Source organism: Salmo salar, chromosome 24 (genome assembly GCF_965601325.2).
Source record: "Salmo salar chromosome 24, fSalSal1, whole genome shotgun sequence".
NCBI classification, from domain to species: Eukaryota; Metazoa; Chordata; class Actinopteri; order Salmoniformes; family Salmonidae; genus Salmo; species Salmo salar.
This window is the reverse complement of record NC_138314.1, coordinates 6,061,454-6,079,192: the sequence shown is the minus strand read 5'-3', so window position 1 is coordinate 6,079,192 and position 17,739 is coordinate 6,061,454. Positions and strand designations below refer to the sequence as shown.

The following is a 17,739-nucleotide window of genomic DNA, read 5'->3' as shown; positions in this document are numbered from 1 at the left end:
AAAAGAAGCAACTGGCCTGGTCAAGCAAATTGGCTGCTGCACTCACGTTTCGTTTCACAGATACGTAAAGTGAAACAGCATGTGAGTTATTTCCAGATTAGCCTGGTTCCAGGCTAAGCAGCAAACGCAATGTGGTTTGATTGAATTGTGCCATAAGACTGAGTAGGCTCTTTGGTTAGTAATTAAACAGAAAGTGCTGGAAGGAGGATAGCACTAATAATGAGAGGCCAAATATATGGAAGTGAAGGACTAAAAGCCACCTTGCTTGATTTCTAAAGGAGCTGAGGGGAAATGCATACTTCCTAGGGTTCTCAAACAGCCTGCCTCCATTAGAGCTAGTGACAGAGAGCTGAGGAAAGGAGGGAGACAGGCAGCTCGCTGTGGGACTGAGCACCATAATCACACGTCACAGTCAAACCCAACAATGAAGTGGATGTATTCTGCCTCACATTACTCACTTAATCACTCGTATGACGAAAGCCCTGCCACTGACAGTGGTAGGATAAATAAATACATTGGTCAGAGACTGAATGGTAATTTCATTCTGTTACCTTGCTACGTGATAATTCGATGAAATGCTTCAATGGGGGCTGTCTTATAAAGAAAAAAAATATTAAATTATGTTGCTAATCTTAATGTCAACCGGTTGAATATAATTGATTTCATCCAACAGAATGACTGCGTCCCAAATGGCATCCTATTCCCTATATAGTGTACTAGTAGTGCACTAAATAGGGAATAGGGTGCCATGCAGACAAAGTATATTTCCATCAATGCCCTAAGACATTCTTTCTGCTCAAATAAGAAATGACTGACTGAATGCAAATATCATTCAATGTTCGACGCATTAAACATACTACATCCCTCTTAAGAGAATGTTGGAGCCACTGTACATTGTACATTCCAAGAACGTTTGGTTTAGAGGGAATTTAAAATAAACAGAGAAAAGAGCTTACACTCACTAGTTGCAGTTAGAACTGTGACCTTCAACGTGACTTTTTCGCTGAAAACAAAAATGTCATAGAACTCCCATAGGAAGCGTCTCAAATGGCCCATAGGGTTCTGGTCAAAAGTAGAGTACTGTATAGGGAATAGGGTGCCATTTGGGATACACCCATAGAATTCACAAAGAGATTGCCCTTTTGACAATGTTGTGCCTGTTTGTGCTAAATCACCGTGTAGTAGCAGGGCTGGCGGTGCTCTCTGCCACGGGCGGTGGGCTGGGGGGGCTAGGGCTGCTGATCCATTTGGTCTGGTCCACCACGGTGCGGGCATGGGGCAGGCGGCCAACGTCTCTCACCCTAACCAGCAGGTGGCGACACGTCTTCAGGATCCTCACCGCCTCATCATGGGGGATGGCCACGAAGCTCCGCCCATTCACCTCCAGCAGCTGGCCGCCCACCTGAACCCACAGAGAAGAGAGGTTATACTTGTAGATATACACTGAGTATGCCAAACGTTAGGTGCACCTTCCTAATATTGAGTTGCACCTTCCCCTTTTCCCTCAGAATAGCCTCAATTTGTCGGGGCATGGACTCTACCATGTGTCGAAAGCGTTCCACAAAGATGCTGGCCCATGTTGACTGAAATCCTTCCCACAGTTGTGATAAGATGGCTGAAAGTCCTTTGGGTGGTGGACAATTCTTGATACACACGGGAAACTACCCTGCACGAAACAACCCAGCAGCGTTGCAGTTCTTGACACAAACCGGTGCGCCTGACACCTACTACCATAGCCCGTTCAAAGGCACTTCAATATTTTGTGTTGCACATTCACCCTCTGAATGGAACACATACACAATCCATGTCTAAATTATCATAAGGCTTAAAAATCCTTCTTTAAATTAACCTGTCTCCTCCCCTTCATCTACACTGATTGAAGTGGATTTAACAAGTGACATCAATAAGGGATCACAGGCAGAGCCCCACCTCTTTTGAGCCACACCTGTTTAGCTAAAAAAAAAAAGTGTGTTTTGAATGTTATTTTGGCATTAATACGTGTCACATATCCGTTTTCAAACAATGTTTAAAAAAAGAATTGCTAAGTTAATAAAGCTGCATAGAAACATGGTCTCTTATTGCTTTCTTGTGTAAGGCAGCTCCAAAATGCAGGTGTTTCAGCCTAGCTCAGTGCTTTCTGTGGTGGTGGGGCAGCCAGCGGAAAATACAGAGCGTAGGGGTTGGTAATGTTCTCTAGTTGCACCGCTCAGTATTCTGTCACTCATGGGGACACTACGTCACCTCAAAATCTACAGAGAGAGCTCGAAAATGCAAGCCCCTTGGGTGCTGCCATAGATTTACATTAGAAGTGCCCATCCAAGAAGGCTCAAGGTCATTGGCTACAGATAAAATTACATCAAATCCCGTTGTATCTACTGTAGCTTTGATTGGACTGATGAGAGGCCAAATCTATGGAAGGAACATCATTCATAAAATCATGTTCTCGCAGACCATAACAACCGATGCTTATTATCTCCCAGCCTATTCATTCTTCAAAAGCACAAACAAAACACTTGACTGGACATTGTGATTTACAATCAATAATCCTCTTTGTTTTATGCCCTTCCATATTCTTCCTGTTTGACATTTATGAGAAGCAGTTTAGCTTTGATTTGAGCTTAATAGTTATTAGGGAGTGAACGTTATACACAGAGAAAATTGGACCTCTCTGAAATTAAAATGAATGGCCGTTCCTTCAGCAAAATATATTTTACCTAAACCCTCCCTGAACGCGTGAAAAGAATAATAATTAAAACAAAGTGGATAGCAGAGAACATGTCTACCCTCACTTCTTGGACAGACCAGAGACTTAGATATGCAGTTTTAAAAATTGTTCTTCATCCTGTCAGCATTACATAGCAAATTAGGAATTTTGATAGCGTTCAGAGTGGCTGGCCAGAAGGTTGTGGGTTCGCAAACCACCGTGGACAAGAGTAGGGATGGAAATATCTCCTTTATAGTTAAAGCATTGCATGATTGCCATTTATAAACATTTCATGCAATTCATTCTACGTCATTTTACATATTAGCAGAATATTTTTTTAATGCCACAAAAATTACCGAAATTACAGACTAATGGACAGAGAGATAGGCCTATCTGTTCATCTTATCATTATTTATCCAATGCCAAATCAGTGTGTCTTCTTTGTAAGAAAACTGTCCCAGTTTGCAAATAATAATAACCTGAGTTGTCATTAGGATTCTCAGCATGGTACTTTCAAAAGCTAGGCCTACCTTTCCCGTTCTATCGATTCCTTGGATAATTTCATGTTTTCATGTGTACCTGAGTTATTGACGTTCAAGCGTACAGAAATCCCGCCGGGATTACGTAGCACCGTGATAAAGTCGCTCTCACTATTGTACACTAGAAGTTGATTGGAATACGACGTTTAGACCGCGAAAAACATCTATCATACATGTCTGATTTCAATATTGGCCGATGTCATAACTCGGGGGGATTTATTTTCTCTAATGAGCCAATGATCATATTTTTTCAATATTCCTACCTTGAGAAATGTGTAATTTAACAGAGGGTCTAGCACATTTTCCTATCCCGGTCAATTTCCATAACATGGGCAACGTTTCCCATCTCAAAACTACAGTATGTTTGCTGTTGCGAATGTTAGAATCCACTCTGTGAAGTACATGTATCTGCAAGTTTAATATGGTGAGTTTGTAGACTCCTAAATTGATAGTGCAGTTTGCTCTTGGCGATTTTACAGCTAACTATTACATGCTGATATTGTCTTTTGTATTATTGTGTTTAACTACGTTTGCTAGCTAGTTACCCGGCCCAAACTTTTAAATAATCTACTGAACTGCCACCATAGCCCCAATCAGCACAGCCATTGGTTAAGCAGCATACACAAACGTTTTCGATTTGAAACAGCAGGCCAGGGCTCAGGGTTGGAATATCCATTGCTGTGTTAATTTAAAATTGTTAAACATTTATTTAACTAGGCAAGTCAGTTAAGAACAAATGTTTATTTTACAATGAATGCCTACCCTGGCCAAACCCTCCCCTAACCAAATCACAGCTGGTTGTGATACAGCCAAGGATTGAACCATGGTCTGTCGTGACACCTCTAGCACTGAGATGCAATGCCTTAGACCGCTGCGCCACTCGGGAGCCCTCAAAATGCAGCCTAGTTTTGGCATAGGCTGATCAGGTAAATCCAGGTGAAAGCTATGAACCCTCATTGATGTCACTTGTTAAATCCACTTCCATCAGTGTAGTTGAAGGGGGGGGAGACAGGTTAAAGAAGGATTTTTAAGCCTTGAGACAATTGAGACATGGCTTTTGTATGTGTGCCATTCATAGGGTGAAAGGGCAAGACAAAATATTTAAGTGCCTTTGAATGAGGTATGGTAGTAGGTGCCAGGCACGCTGGTTTGTGTCACGCTCAACAGTTTCCCATGTGTATCAAGAATAGTCCACCACCCAAAGGACATCCAGCCAACTTGACATAACTGTGGGAAGCATTGGAACCAACATGGGCCAGCATCCTTGTGGAAGGCTTTCGCGACACCTTGTAGAGTCCATGTCCCGATGAATTGAGGCTGTTCTGAGGGCAAAATTACATGACCCTCCCCTGGACCATGTAAAAAAATTCTAACCCCCCCCCCCCCCCCCCCCCCCTTGACTGAAATTGAAAAAACATGACCCTCCCCCATTTTCCTCCAGGTAACCACTTTTTCCATTTTTATCTGTCCCTTAGTAAGGAAAACATGATCTACAGGGGGATACAAAAGGCGTCTTTGCTATCAATATCTTAACATGATTAGTATCTAATAGAAATGTAATTCACAATGAAATAACTTCTGTCTAGACTGAAGTGTATCAATGTTGTTTTTCCATTTCTCAAATCTTATACTAGTCTTCTCAGAGCATCAGAATGAGTTAGTCTAAAGGCCTGGGGTGGTCTAGCTCTCTCCTCCTGCCTCATAATCTCTATCCTATCCATTAAACATAAAAAAGAAAGGACTGCCCCACTCCTTACACAATAATAAGTTAGTCCAGTGTGAAATAAAGACAACAGAAAATCTGAGAAACACAGGAGAAGCTGAGGAGGTATAGTGGCATTACTGAACCTTTTCAAATGGCCAATTCACTTTCCACAAGAGGATGTAAAGGAAGAAATTAGTTATTGACTTCTCCTCTCCCTCCCTCCTAACACTAATGCATTTACAGTATATGCAGTGGAAGAATCAGCTTGAGTGAACCTCCATAACTCACTGAAGAGGAGGGAGGGAAAGAGATGGAGGGAGGGTGAGAGGGTCTGATTTACATCGCCCAGCCAGGGCATCTGAGGTGCAGCCACTGAACGGGAGAGTTTTTACTATAGGGCTCTGGTCAACAGTAGTGCACTATAAAGGGAATAGGGTACCATTTGGGACTCACTCAATGTCCATGTCCCTCAGCCCCCTGCCTCTGTAATGCTTACTCTGTGGCAGTATGGGACCCCTCCAGCGTACTGTAACTCAGCTGCTCAAAGTCGATAGATTGAACCGTCATTTCCAACTGGCGTTTCATTGATCATCCGAGATGAAGCGTGAAATAAAATGGTTATGAGTCAGGCGAGACTGAGAGGAGCAATTGTCCATGCACAATGTTCTTGTCCTTTCTCAGAGAGGGAGAGAGAAGGGGGGGTAGAGAGAGAGAGATAAAAAAACGAAGGAAGCGAAGCTAAGGGCAATTTCCTATTTTGGGTGGCCGAGACAGTTGTCTGTCTTGATAGTTTTTCTCCAGGTGGCCCGAGAGAGAGGGGCTATTACGGACACGGTACACCAAATGGACAATCTCTCCCAAACACACGAAATGTTGTTTTTCAGAGGGTTGCCAGCCAAAGAGACAAGACACTGGCACCTATCTGTGGATGAGAAGTGGCAGAGGCTATGTCCCAAATGGCACCCTGTGAAATGTTCCAGCTACAGGCCCTTGTCAATGTTTTGTGATTTCAAGCTGTATGCGAAGGTTGAACACTTCTATTTGAATTGCATACACCAGGGTTTCCCAAACTAGGGGTCACAACCTGATTTGAAAATGGGGTCGCGAGGTAAAGTTTGTGCTTGGTTCATAGAACCGGGGTTGTTCTCTAATAAGAAACTACATGCATATGTTTTGGTACTGATTAACTGTTGAAGCTCTCAATAAGATTCTTCAATTTTGCCCCGTTCTCATGCTCTTTGGTTACAATCAAAAATTCTACATGTCTTTTCAAGAAAAGCAAATAATCTTAGCAGCTTCAACAGCTGTGGGGGGGGGGGAAAAGCATTCTCAAAAGTTGGTTTGAACTGAATATTATATAGTGTAAAGTTTGGGTATTAATGTTCAATGCCTGCCAAAATGAATGGAGTTAGTGTTGAGATACTAATGTCCAAGGCCGTCACGTACACCCAGAAGATGATCTAGGATATTTCACTTTAAGATATTTGGCTGCTATTATAGGCTATATTTTTATGTTTGGTTTTTATAAGTACTGTATGTGTATATGCATGTGTACCTATAGGTAACTGCCAAAATAACAGAAACACCAACATAGAGTGTCTAAATAGGTTAACCTGTTAAACTCTGAACCCCCCCCCCGGTGGCATTTTCTAAACAATGCATAATATTATATACTACCCTCAAAGTACATTTCGGTTTCAAAACTATACATCCTACAAACCCATGCTTAGTAAAGTACTGTTAGAAAGGTAAGAACTGTGGGATGCTGAGAAAGGTGTCAGAAACAACTACAGAGCCTGAGATACAACAGGCCCTGAAATGTATATATATTTTTTAATTATTGTCCCCATTTAGGGAATAAGAGATTTGTAAGTTTAGGTTTGAGATAAAAATATGTCACCAATTACTATTCCCAAAAGATTTTCCCAAAAATTAAGAAAAACAATTGAAAAGATTTAGGGGAAAAAACGAAAGAAAAAAAACGATCTGTTACCTAATGGTGGCGCGCTAAACACGCACAAATTCCAATAGGAACAGAGACATTTGAAATGGCACAGGACTTGTTCAACGTTCCTTGCCTTCATTTTTCGTCTTAAATAAATAATGGTTCCAAGTGGCACCCTATCCCCATAGGGCTCTATTCAAAAGTAGGGGGGAAAGTATAGTGTGCCAGTGGGCTGGCCTGTTAAAAGAAAAGAAAAGGCAGGGCTGTAGGCTGGATAAGACAGCGTCCGATCCCCTGGGGGAGTGACACTAATTAAAGCCCACGTCAGTGCACACAGATGGGACAGGCACATGATCATCTGTCACACCGCCCGTTAGACAACAGCTGGATCCAGACTGGCTTGATAGAGGCCCTCGTTATGGGGCTGACACCTGGCTGACGGACGGTGTCTTATTGCGCCTCAGTGACAGGATGACTAATAAGATGCATTTAGAGGAGTTTAGTTTATCCACTGTCAGAGGAGAGAAAAGAGGCATTTTGTTTCTCTTAGCTTCTGTAAAATAACTTCAGAAAAGGCCTTGAATCCAAAGAGCAACATTAAATTAGCCTCATGAAATCAGCCTGATCTTGATATCTCACATTCTGTTTCACTGCTTGACCAGGCTAACATTGAATGTCCCTGTTTTCAAACATATTTTTCTTACTCCATAATTCACAGGGCTATCCATAACTTCATCCATCTATAAACAACAGGTTATAGAACATTAACATCGCCACAATAATGCCTGCAATTACATACAGCCTTTGTGGTAATGAATCATTTATACACCTGGTGATGATGCAGGTGCAAACTGCATACTAAAAAGAAACAATAGTTTGATATCTGGCTGTTTCCCACTGATATCTGCCAGAGGTAGCAGACAGACAGGCCTCAAGTCAGTGTTTAACAGGCTGAGGTGAGAGAGGTAGAGGGGAAGAAAGAGGACATAAGAGAGGGAAAGGAGAATGAGAGAGGGAGGGGGGGTAAATGTGGGTAGGTGAGACAGACGGAGACGGCCTCCTGAGGAGAACAGACAGCCTCTTTACTTTCCTACTGCTCCTCCTCTAATGTCAATATCACTCACTCTGCAAGACTGCCATGGATGTAGACCCACAACATAACTCCAACAGAGCATTACACTGGAAAACAGTGTAGTTCTTATGGATCTCTGAATACACTGTGGAGTACAATTAACAACACTGAGGCAGAACATTTAAAAAATAAAATCAAAATATCTGAGGCTTGTAGTAGAATAGAGAAAGAAAAATAACCTGAAACTTTTCCAAAATTAACAGGTTCTCCAGAAATCCCAGTTGGAAGATTCCGGGAATCAGGAGGGAATAAACAGGGAATCTGGAATCTTCCAACCAGGATTTCTGGAAAACCTTTAGTCCATGCAGGTTGTCATCCCAGTGGCTAGAGTACCATCGGCCCCACAGAACTAGAATGAGTAGAACAGAAGAGGTCAGGACTCTGACTGGGCCACTCCAGAAGGTGTATTTTCTTCTGTTGAAGCCATTCTGTTGTTGATTTACTTCTGTGTTTTGGATCGTTGTCCTGTTGCATCACCCAACTTCTGTTGAGCTTCAATTGGCTGACAGATAGCCTTACATTCTCCTGCAAAATGTCTTGATAAACTTGGGAATTCATTTTTCCGTTGATGATAGCAAGCTGTCCAGGCCCCGAGGCAGCAAAGCAGCTCCAAACCATGATGCTCCCTTCACCATACTTTACATTTGGGATGAGGTTTTGATGTTGGTGTGCTGTGCCTTTTTTTCTCCACACATAGTTGTGTGTTCCTTCCAAACAACTCAACTTTAGTTTCATCTGTCCACGGAATATTTTGCCAGTAGCGCTGTGGAACATCCAGATGCTCAGATGTGCAACTTCAGACGTGCAGCAATGTTCTTTTTTGGACAGCAGTGGCTTCTTCCGTGGCGTCTTCCCATGAACACCATTCTGGTTTAGTATTTTAGGTATCGTAGACTCGTCAACAGAGATGTTAGCATCTTCCAGAGATTTCTGTAAGTCTTTAGCTGACACCAGGATTCTTCTTAACCTTATTGAGTATTCTGCGCTGTGCTCTTGCAGTCATCTTTGCAGGACGGCCACTCCTAGGGAGAGTAGCAACAGTGCTGAACTTTCTCCATTTATAGACAATTTATCTTATGGACTGATGAACATCAAGGCTTTTAGAGATACTTTTGTAACCCTTTCCAGCTTTATGCAAGGCAACAATTCTTAATCTTGGGTCTTCTGAGATCTCTTTTGTTCGAGGCATGGTTCACATCAGGCAATGTTTCTTGTGAATAGTAAACTCACATATTGTGAGTGTTTTTTATTGGGCAGGGCAGCTCTAACCAACATCTCCAATCTCGCCTCAATGATTGTACTCCAGGTTAGCTGACTCCTGACTCCAATTAGCTTTTGTCAATAACCTAGGGGTTCACATACTTTGTCCAACCTACACTGTGAATGTTTAAATTATGTATTCAATATAGACAAGAAAAATACAATCATTTGTGTGTTATCAGTTTAAGCAGACTGTGTTTGTCTGTTGTTATGACTTAGAGGAAGATCAGATCTAATGGGTTCACATTCTTTTTTCACTGTATTCCTGCCTCAGAAATCTGACCTGAAAACACAGCAGACTGAAGTTGAAAATAGAGTGCAATGAACTATGTTTAGTACATAGAATCAATGTCTTTAGTCGAGTAAAAAGCGTCTGCCATATTTCGAATCAGCAACACAGACCATAGCAGACTCTTTCCCCCACTGCTTTGCTGCGTCAGAACCTCGCATTGTGTTTTTATTCACTGTGGTGGGGTGAAACAATTTCCATAGGATGTGTATGGTAATGGTCTGTAAATACCTTGAGTCCAGCGTGGTCTGCGGCTGAGCCTGGGTCCACTCCAGTAATGTATATGCCCAGGCCGTACTCTGCCCCTCCTCTGATCATCAGGCCCAGAGAGAGACCATCGTTCAGGTTTAGGGTGATCTGCAGGGATATACAGACAGAGGGGACAGGGATCAGTGGTCGTGTTCATAAAGTGTGCTGATCTAGGATCAGGTCTTCCCTGTCTATATAATCTTATTCATTATGATCTAAAAGGCAAATCCTTGATCAGCACTCCTATTGTGAGTTGATTGATACATATGGCCCCAGACCTCCTGGAAGTGACAGTGATCAGTGATTATAATCCATTTCCGCTCGGGCAGCCGAGCGGAAATGGAGGAAAACTCGCCTCCCTGCGGACCTGGCATCCTTTCACTCCCTCCTCTCTACATTCTCCTCTTCTGTCTCTGCTGCTAAAGCCACTTTCTACCACTCTAAATTCCAAGCATCTGCCTCTAACCCTAGGAAGCTCTTTGCTACCTTTTCCTCCCTCCTGAATCCTCCCCCCCCCCCCCCCCCCCTCCCTCTCTGCGGATGACTTCGTCAACCATTTTGAAAAGAAGGTTGACGATATCCGATCCTCGTTTGCTAAGTCAAACGACACCGCTGGTCCTGCTCACACTGCCCTACCCTGTGCTTTGACCTCTTTCTCCCCTCTCTCTCCAGATGAAATCTCGCGTCTTGTGACGGCCGGCCGCCCAACAACCTGCCCACTTGACACTATCCCCTCCTCTCTTCTCCAGACCATTTCCGGAGACCTTCTCCCCTTCCTCACCTCGCTCATCAACTCATCCTTGACCGCTGGCTACGTCCCTTCCGTCTTCAAGAGAGCGAGAGTTGCACCCCTTCTGAAAAAACCAACACTCGATCCCTCCGATGTCAACAACTACAGACCAGTATCCCTTCTTTCTTTTCTCTCCAAAACTCTTGAACGTGCCGTCCTTGGCCAGCTCTCCTGCTATCTCTCTCAGAATTACCTTCTTGATCCTAATCAGTCAGGTTTCAAGACTGGGCATTCAACTGAGACTGCTCTTCTCTGTGTCACGGAGGCTCTCCGCACTGCTAAAGCTAACTCTCTCTCCTCTGCTCTCATCCTTCTAGACCTATCTGCTGCCTTTGATACTGTGAACCATCAGATCCTCCTCTCCACCCTCTCCGAGTTGGGCATCTCCGGCGCGGCCTACGCTTGGATTGCGTCCTACCTGACAGGTCGCTCCTACCAGGTGGCGTGGCGAGAATCTGTCTCCGCACCATGCGCTCTCACCACTGGTGTCCCCCAGGGCTCTGTTCTAGGCCCTCTCCTATTCTCGCTATACACCAAGTCACTTGGCTCTGTCATATCCTCACATGGTCTCTCCTATCATTGCTATGCAGACGACACACAATTCATCTTCTCCTTTCCCCCTTCTGATAACCAGGCGGCGAATCGCATCTCTGCATGTCTGTCAGACATATCAGTGTGGATGACGGATCACCACCTCAAGCTGAACCTCGGCAAGACGGAGCTGCTCTTCCTCCCGGGGAAGGACTGCCCGTTCCATGATCTCGCCATCACGGTTGACAACTCCCTTGTGTCCTCCTCCCAGAGTGCTAAGAACCTTGGCGTGATCCTGGACAACACCCTGTCGTTCTCCACTAACATCAAGGCGGTGACCCGATCCTGTAGGTTCATGCTCTACAACATTCGCAGAGTACGACCCTGCCTCACACAGGAAGCAGCGCAGGTCCTAATCCAGGCACTTGTCATCTCCCGTCTGGATTACTGCAACTCGCTGTTGGCTGGGCTCCCTGCCTGTGTCATCAAACCCCTACAACTCATCCAGAATGCCGCAGCCCGTCTGGTGTTCAACCTTCCCAAGTTCTCTCACGTCACCCCGTTCCTCCGCTCTCTCCACTGGCTTCCAGTTGAAGCTCGCATCTGCTACAAGACCATGGTGATTGCCTACGGAGCTGTGAAGGGAACGGCACCTCCATACCTTCAGGCTCTGATCAGGCCCTACACCCAAACAAGGGCACTGCGTTCATCCACCTCTGGCCTGCTGGCCCCCCTACCTCTGAGGAAGCACAGTTCCCGCTCAGCCCAGTCAAAACTGTTCGCTGCTCTGGCACCCCAATGGTGGAACAAGCTCCCTCACGACGCCAGGACAGCGGAGTCAATCACCACCTTCCGGAGACACCTGAAACCCCACCTCTTTAAGGAATACCTAGGATAGGATAAAGTAATCCTTCTAACCCCCCCCCCCCCTTAAAAGATTTAGATGCACTATTGTAAAGTGGTTGTTCCACTGGATATCATAAGGTGAATGCACCAATTTGTAAGTCGCTCTGGATAAGAGCGTCTGCTAAATGACTTAAATGTAAAATGTAAAATGTAATAATCTATAAGAGGTTAATAACAAGAATAACAATAATACATGGAACATACAGTATAGCGCTTTTCAATGATCTAAAGTCACTAGGCAATTGTAGAAACTAAACAAAACAACAGAGATCATAACAAGACAACACCAGACTAACAGAAGGAAGAAACATAAACATTAAACAAAGAGAATGGGAGGGGCATAAAGAAGGGAAAAGAGTGATGTGTCAGTGTATGAGTGAGCGAGCAGGTGTTGTGTGTATGAGAGAGAGTGCGTGTGGGAGAGAGGGTGGGGGTGGGGCGGCAAGGTGGCCTGCTGTGGTGGAATGTAGTGAGCGTGTGGGTTGATAGGGGAGAAGAAGGTCAGAGAGTTAAGGGGGATAAGGTGGTGAAGGGCTTTGTTGTTCAGAAGGAAGATCTTGTAGTTAATGCGTTGGGAGACAAGGAGCCAGTGGAGTTCATGGAGGACAGGGATGATGTGCTGCCAGGACTTAGTGTGGGTGAGGAGTTGGGCCACAGAGTTTTGAACCATTTGGAGCTTATGGAGGGAGCTTGCATTGATGCCGGAGAGTAGTCAGTTGCAGTAGTTGAGACGGTAGGTGATGGATGAGGGTTTCATCAGCAGGACGGGAGAGGGAGGACCTGACTTTGGAAATATTGCGGATGTGGAAGATAAGGATTTGACAGTCTGTCGGATGTGGTGGTCGAAGGAGAGGGTGGAGGCCAGGATGACGCCAAAGTTGGTGCGTGGTGTCATCAATTTTGAGGGTGAGGTTACTAACTTTGCTGAGTGTGGTTTTGGTGCCTAATAGGAAGAGTTTAGTTTTGTAATTCTTTAGCTTGAGGAAGTTGTGTTGCATCCAGGTTTTTATTGCAGAGAGGCAGGATTCAATGTGGGTCAGTGGTGGGTCGAGGAGGGATTTGGTGCTGAGGTATGTCTGGGAGTCGTCAGCGTATCTGTGGAAGTCGAGGTTGAAGTGGCGGAGGATCTGACCAAGGGGGAGGATGTAGATGAGAAGGGGCCCAGCACAGAGCCCTGGGGGACACCCTGTGTGACAGCAGCAGAGTCAGAAGTATGGACATTGAGGGCAATGTAGTGGGTCCGGTTGGTACAATGTGATTGTAGCCATGAGAGTGCGGCGCTCCAACACCCAGTCCCTGAGCAGGACTTGATGGCTCACCACGTAAAAGGCGGCACTCAGGTGGCGGAGAATCAGGATGTTGAGGGCACCAGCATCAGCAGAGGTTAGGAGGTCGTTGATGAATTTGAGGAGGGCAGTTTCAGTACTGTGGATGGGGCGGAAACCAGACTGGAGAGGCTCAAATAGGTTATTGTTCAGGAGGTGGGTTTGTAGTTCAAATCAAATTGTATTTGTCACATGCTTTGTAAAAAGGTGTAGACTAACAGTGAAATGCTTACTAATAAACAATAGAAGGAATAAATACACATTGAGTAACGATAACTTGGCTATTTTCACTTGGTACCAGTACCAAGTTGATGTATGAGGTAATTGAGGTAGATGTGTACAGTGCCGTGAAAAATTATTTGCACCCTTTCTGATTCTCTATTTTTGCATATTTTGTATTTTTATTTTACATTTTGCAACCCTTTTTTCTTCCCAATTGGTAGTAGTTACAGTCTTGTCTCATCGCTGCAACTCCCGTACGGACTCGGGAGAGGCGAAGGTCGAGAGCCATGCGTCCTCCGAAACCCAACCAAGCTGCACTGCTTCTTGACACAATGCCCATCCAACCCGGAAGCCAGCCGCACCAATGTGTCAGAGGAAACACCGTACACCTGGCGACCTGGTCAGCGTGCACTGCGCCCGGCCCGCCACAGGAGTCGCTAGTGCATGATGAGACAAGGATGTCCCTGTCGGCCAAACCCTCCCTAACCCGGACGACGCTGGGCCAATTGTGCGCAGCCCCATGGCCCTCTTGGTCGCGGCCGGCTGCGACAGAGCCTGGACTCGAACCCAGAATCTCTGGTGGCACAGCTAGCACTGCGATGCAGTGCCTTAGACCACTACACCACCCGGGAGGCCCTTATTTTTGCATATTTTGATACTGAATGTTATCAGATCTTCACCCAAAACCTAACATTAGATAAAGGGAACCTGAGTTTACAGTGTTTGGTTTTCGCCAGGCATAATGGGACCCATGTCATCTAAAAAGTTGACTCAAGTTTGGCAAAAAGCATCTGGAAGCACCTGGATGATCATCAAGACTCTTGGAAGAATGCTCAATGGACAGATGATTCAAAAGTATATATTTTTGGATGACATGGGTCCCATTATGCCTAGCAAAAACCAAACACTGCATTCCACAGTAAGAACCTTTGGGGCGGCAGGTAACATTTACATTTAAGTCATTTAGCAGACGCTCTTATCCAGAGCGACTTACAAATTGGTGCATTCACCTTATAATACCTAGTTGTCAGTGCGTTGGGACAGTAACCAAAAGGTTGCTGGATCAAATCCCCGAGCTGACAAGGTAAAAATCTGTCGTTCTGCCCCTGAACAAGGCCAGTTAACCCACTGTTCTCCGGTAGGCCGTCATTGTAAATAAGAATGTGTTCATAACTGACTTGCCTAGTTAAAGAAAGGTTAAATTAAGAAAAATATTTTTTGGAGTCGAACATAGTGATGGTTTGGGGATGCTTTGCTGCCTCAGGACCTGGACGACTTGCCTTAATAGAAGGAACCATGATTTCTGCTCTGTATCAGATAATTCCATAGAAGAATGTCAGGCCATCCATCTGTGAGCTGAAGCTGGAGCGCATCTGGGTCATGCAGCAAGACAATGATCCAAAACACCCAATCAAGTGTACATGAAAATGTTTATGAAATAAATGAAATAAGTATATAATTGTGTTGACTCAGGTTCACTTTATCTAATATTAGGTTTTGGTTAAAGATCTGATTCAGTATCAAAAATATGCAAAAGTACAGAAAATTTGAAAGGGGGCAAATACCATTGTGTTGTCTGCAAACTTAATGATGATGTTGGAGTCGCCCGCTGCCATACAGTTGTGGTTGAAGAGGGAGTTCAGAAGGAGACCAAGCACACACCCCTGAGGGGCCCACATGTTGATGGTCAGTGTGGCAGATGTGTTGTTGCCTACCCTCACTACCTGGGGGCTGCACGTCAGGAAGTCCAGTTGCAGAGGGAGTGGTTGGAGATTTTATTTATTTATTTATTTATTATTTATTTATTTATTTCACCTTTATTTAACCAGGTAGGCAAGTTGAGAACAAGTTCTCATTTACAATTGTGACCTGGCCAAGATAAAGCAAAGCAGTTCGACAACACAAAAACACAGAGTTACACATGGAGTAAAACAACATACAATCAATGATGCAGTAGAAGAAAAAAAAATAAGACTATATACAATGTGAGCAAATGATGTGAGATAAGGGAGGTAAAGGCAAAAAAATGCCATGGTGGCAAAGTAAATAAAGTATAGCAAGAAAAACACTGGAATGGTAGATTTGTAGTTTGAAGAAAGTTCAAAGATAAAATATAAATAATATGGTGCAAAGGAGCAAAATAAATAAAATAAATAAATACAGTAGGGGAAGAGGTAGTAGTTTGGGCTAAATTATAGATGGGCTATGTACAGGTGCAGTGATCTGTGAGCTGCTCTGACAGCTGGTGCTTAAAGCTAGTGAGGGAGATAAGTGTTTCCAGTTTCAGAGATTTTTGTAGATCGTTCCAGTCATTGGCAGCAGAGAACTGGAAGGAGAGACGACCAAAGGAGGAGTTGGCTTTAGGGGTGACCAGAGAGATATACCTGCTGGAGCGCGTGCTACAGGTGGGTGCTGCTATGGTGACCAGTGAGCGGAGATAAGGGGGGACTTTACCTAGCAGGGTCTTGTAGATGACCTGGAGCCAATGTGTTTGGCGACGATTATGAAGCGAAGGCCAGCCAACGAGAGCGTACAGGTCGCAGTGGTGGGTAGTATATGGGGCTTTGGTGACAAAACGGATGGCACTGTGATAGACTGCATCCAGCTTGTTGAGTAGGGTATTGGAAGCTATTTTGTAAATGACATCGCCGAAGTCGAGGATTGGTAGGATGGTCAGTTTTACGAGGGTATGTTTGGCAGCATGAGTGAAGGATGCTTTGTTGCGAAATAGGAAGCCAATTCGAGATTTCACTTTGGATTGGAGATGATTGATGTGAGTCTGGAAGGAGAGTTTACAGTCTAACCAGACACCTAGGTATTTGTAGTTGTCCACAAATTCTAAGTTAGAACCGTCCAGAGAAGTGATGCTGGACAGGCGGGCAGGTGCAGGCAGCGATCGGTTGAAGAGCATGCATTTAGTCTTACTTGTGTTTAGGAGCAGTTGGAGACCACGGAAGGAGAGTTGAATGGCATTGAAGCTCGTCTGGAGGGTTGTTAACACAGTGTCCAAAGAAGGGCCAGAAGTGTACAGAATGGTGTCGTCTGCGTAGAGGTGGATCAGAGATTCACCAGCAGCAAGAGCGACATCATTTATGTATACAGAGAAAAGAGTTGGCCCAAGAATTGAACCCTGTGGTACCCCCATAGAGACTGCCAGAGGTCCAGACAGTAGGCCCTCCGATTTGACACACTGAACTCTGTCAGAGAAGTAGTTGGTGAACCAGGCGACGCAATTGTTTGAGAAACCAAGGCTACTGAGTCTGCCGATGAGGATGTGGTGATTAACAGAGTCAAAAGCTTTGGCCAGGTCAATGAATAGGGCAGCACAGTATTGTTTCTTATCGATGGCGGTTACGATGTCGTTTAGGACCTTGAGTGTGGCTGAGGTGCACCCATGACCAGCTCTGAAACCAGATTGCATAGCGGAGAGGGTGCGGTGGGATTCGAAATGGTCGGTAATCTGTTTGTTGACTTGGCTTTCGAAGACCTTAGAAAGGCAGGGTAGGATGGATATAGGTCTGTAGCAATTAGGGTCAAGAGTGTCACCTCCTTTGAAGAGGGGGATGACAGCAGCTGCTTTCCAATCTATGGGAATCTCAGACGACACGAAAGAGAGGTTGAACAGGCTAGTAATAGGGGTTGCAATAATTTCGGCAGATAATTTTAGAAAGAAAGGGTCCAGATTGTCAAGCCCAGCTGATTTGTAGGGGTCCAGATTTTGCAGCTCTTTCAGAACATCAGCTGAATGGATTTGGGAGAAGGAGAAATGGGGGGAGGCTTGGGCGAGTAGCTGTGGGGGGTGCAGTGCTGTTGAATGCAGTAGGGGTAGTTAGGTGGAAAGCATGGCCAGCCGTAGAAAAATGCTTATTGAAATTCTCAATTATAGTGGGCTTATCGGTGGTGACAGAGTTTCCTATCCTCAGTGCAGTGGGCAGTTGGGAGGAGGTGTTCTTATTCTCCATGGACTTTACAATGTCCCAGAACTTTTTAGAGTTGGAGTTGCACGAAGCGAATTTCTGTTTGAAAAAGCTAGCCTTGGCGTTTCTAACTGCCTGTGTGTATTGGTTTCTAACTTCCCTAAAAAGTTGCATATCGCGGGGGCAGTTCGATGCTAATGCAGAACGCCACAGGATATTTTTGTG

At 44.7% G+C, this 17,739-nt stretch overlaps 1 protein-coding gene across 1 annotated transcript in view; it reads right to left on the bottom strand.

The window, feature by feature from the left end:
- The window catches only part of LOC106585216 (whirlin), a 115,887-nt gene that overhangs the window by 35,125 nt on the left and 63,023 nt on the right, over positions 1–17,739 (bottom strand). Inside the window, exons 3-4 of the mRNA XM_014171177.3 lie at positions 9,806–9,931; positions 1,176–1,402 (exon numbers count right to left, since the gene is read on the bottom strand). Of these exons, the coding sequence (XP_014026652.3) occupies positions 1,176–1,402; positions 9,806–9,931 (353 nt within the window). The remainder of the gene's footprint in view (positions 1–1,175; positions 1,403–9,805; positions 9,932–17,739) is intronic.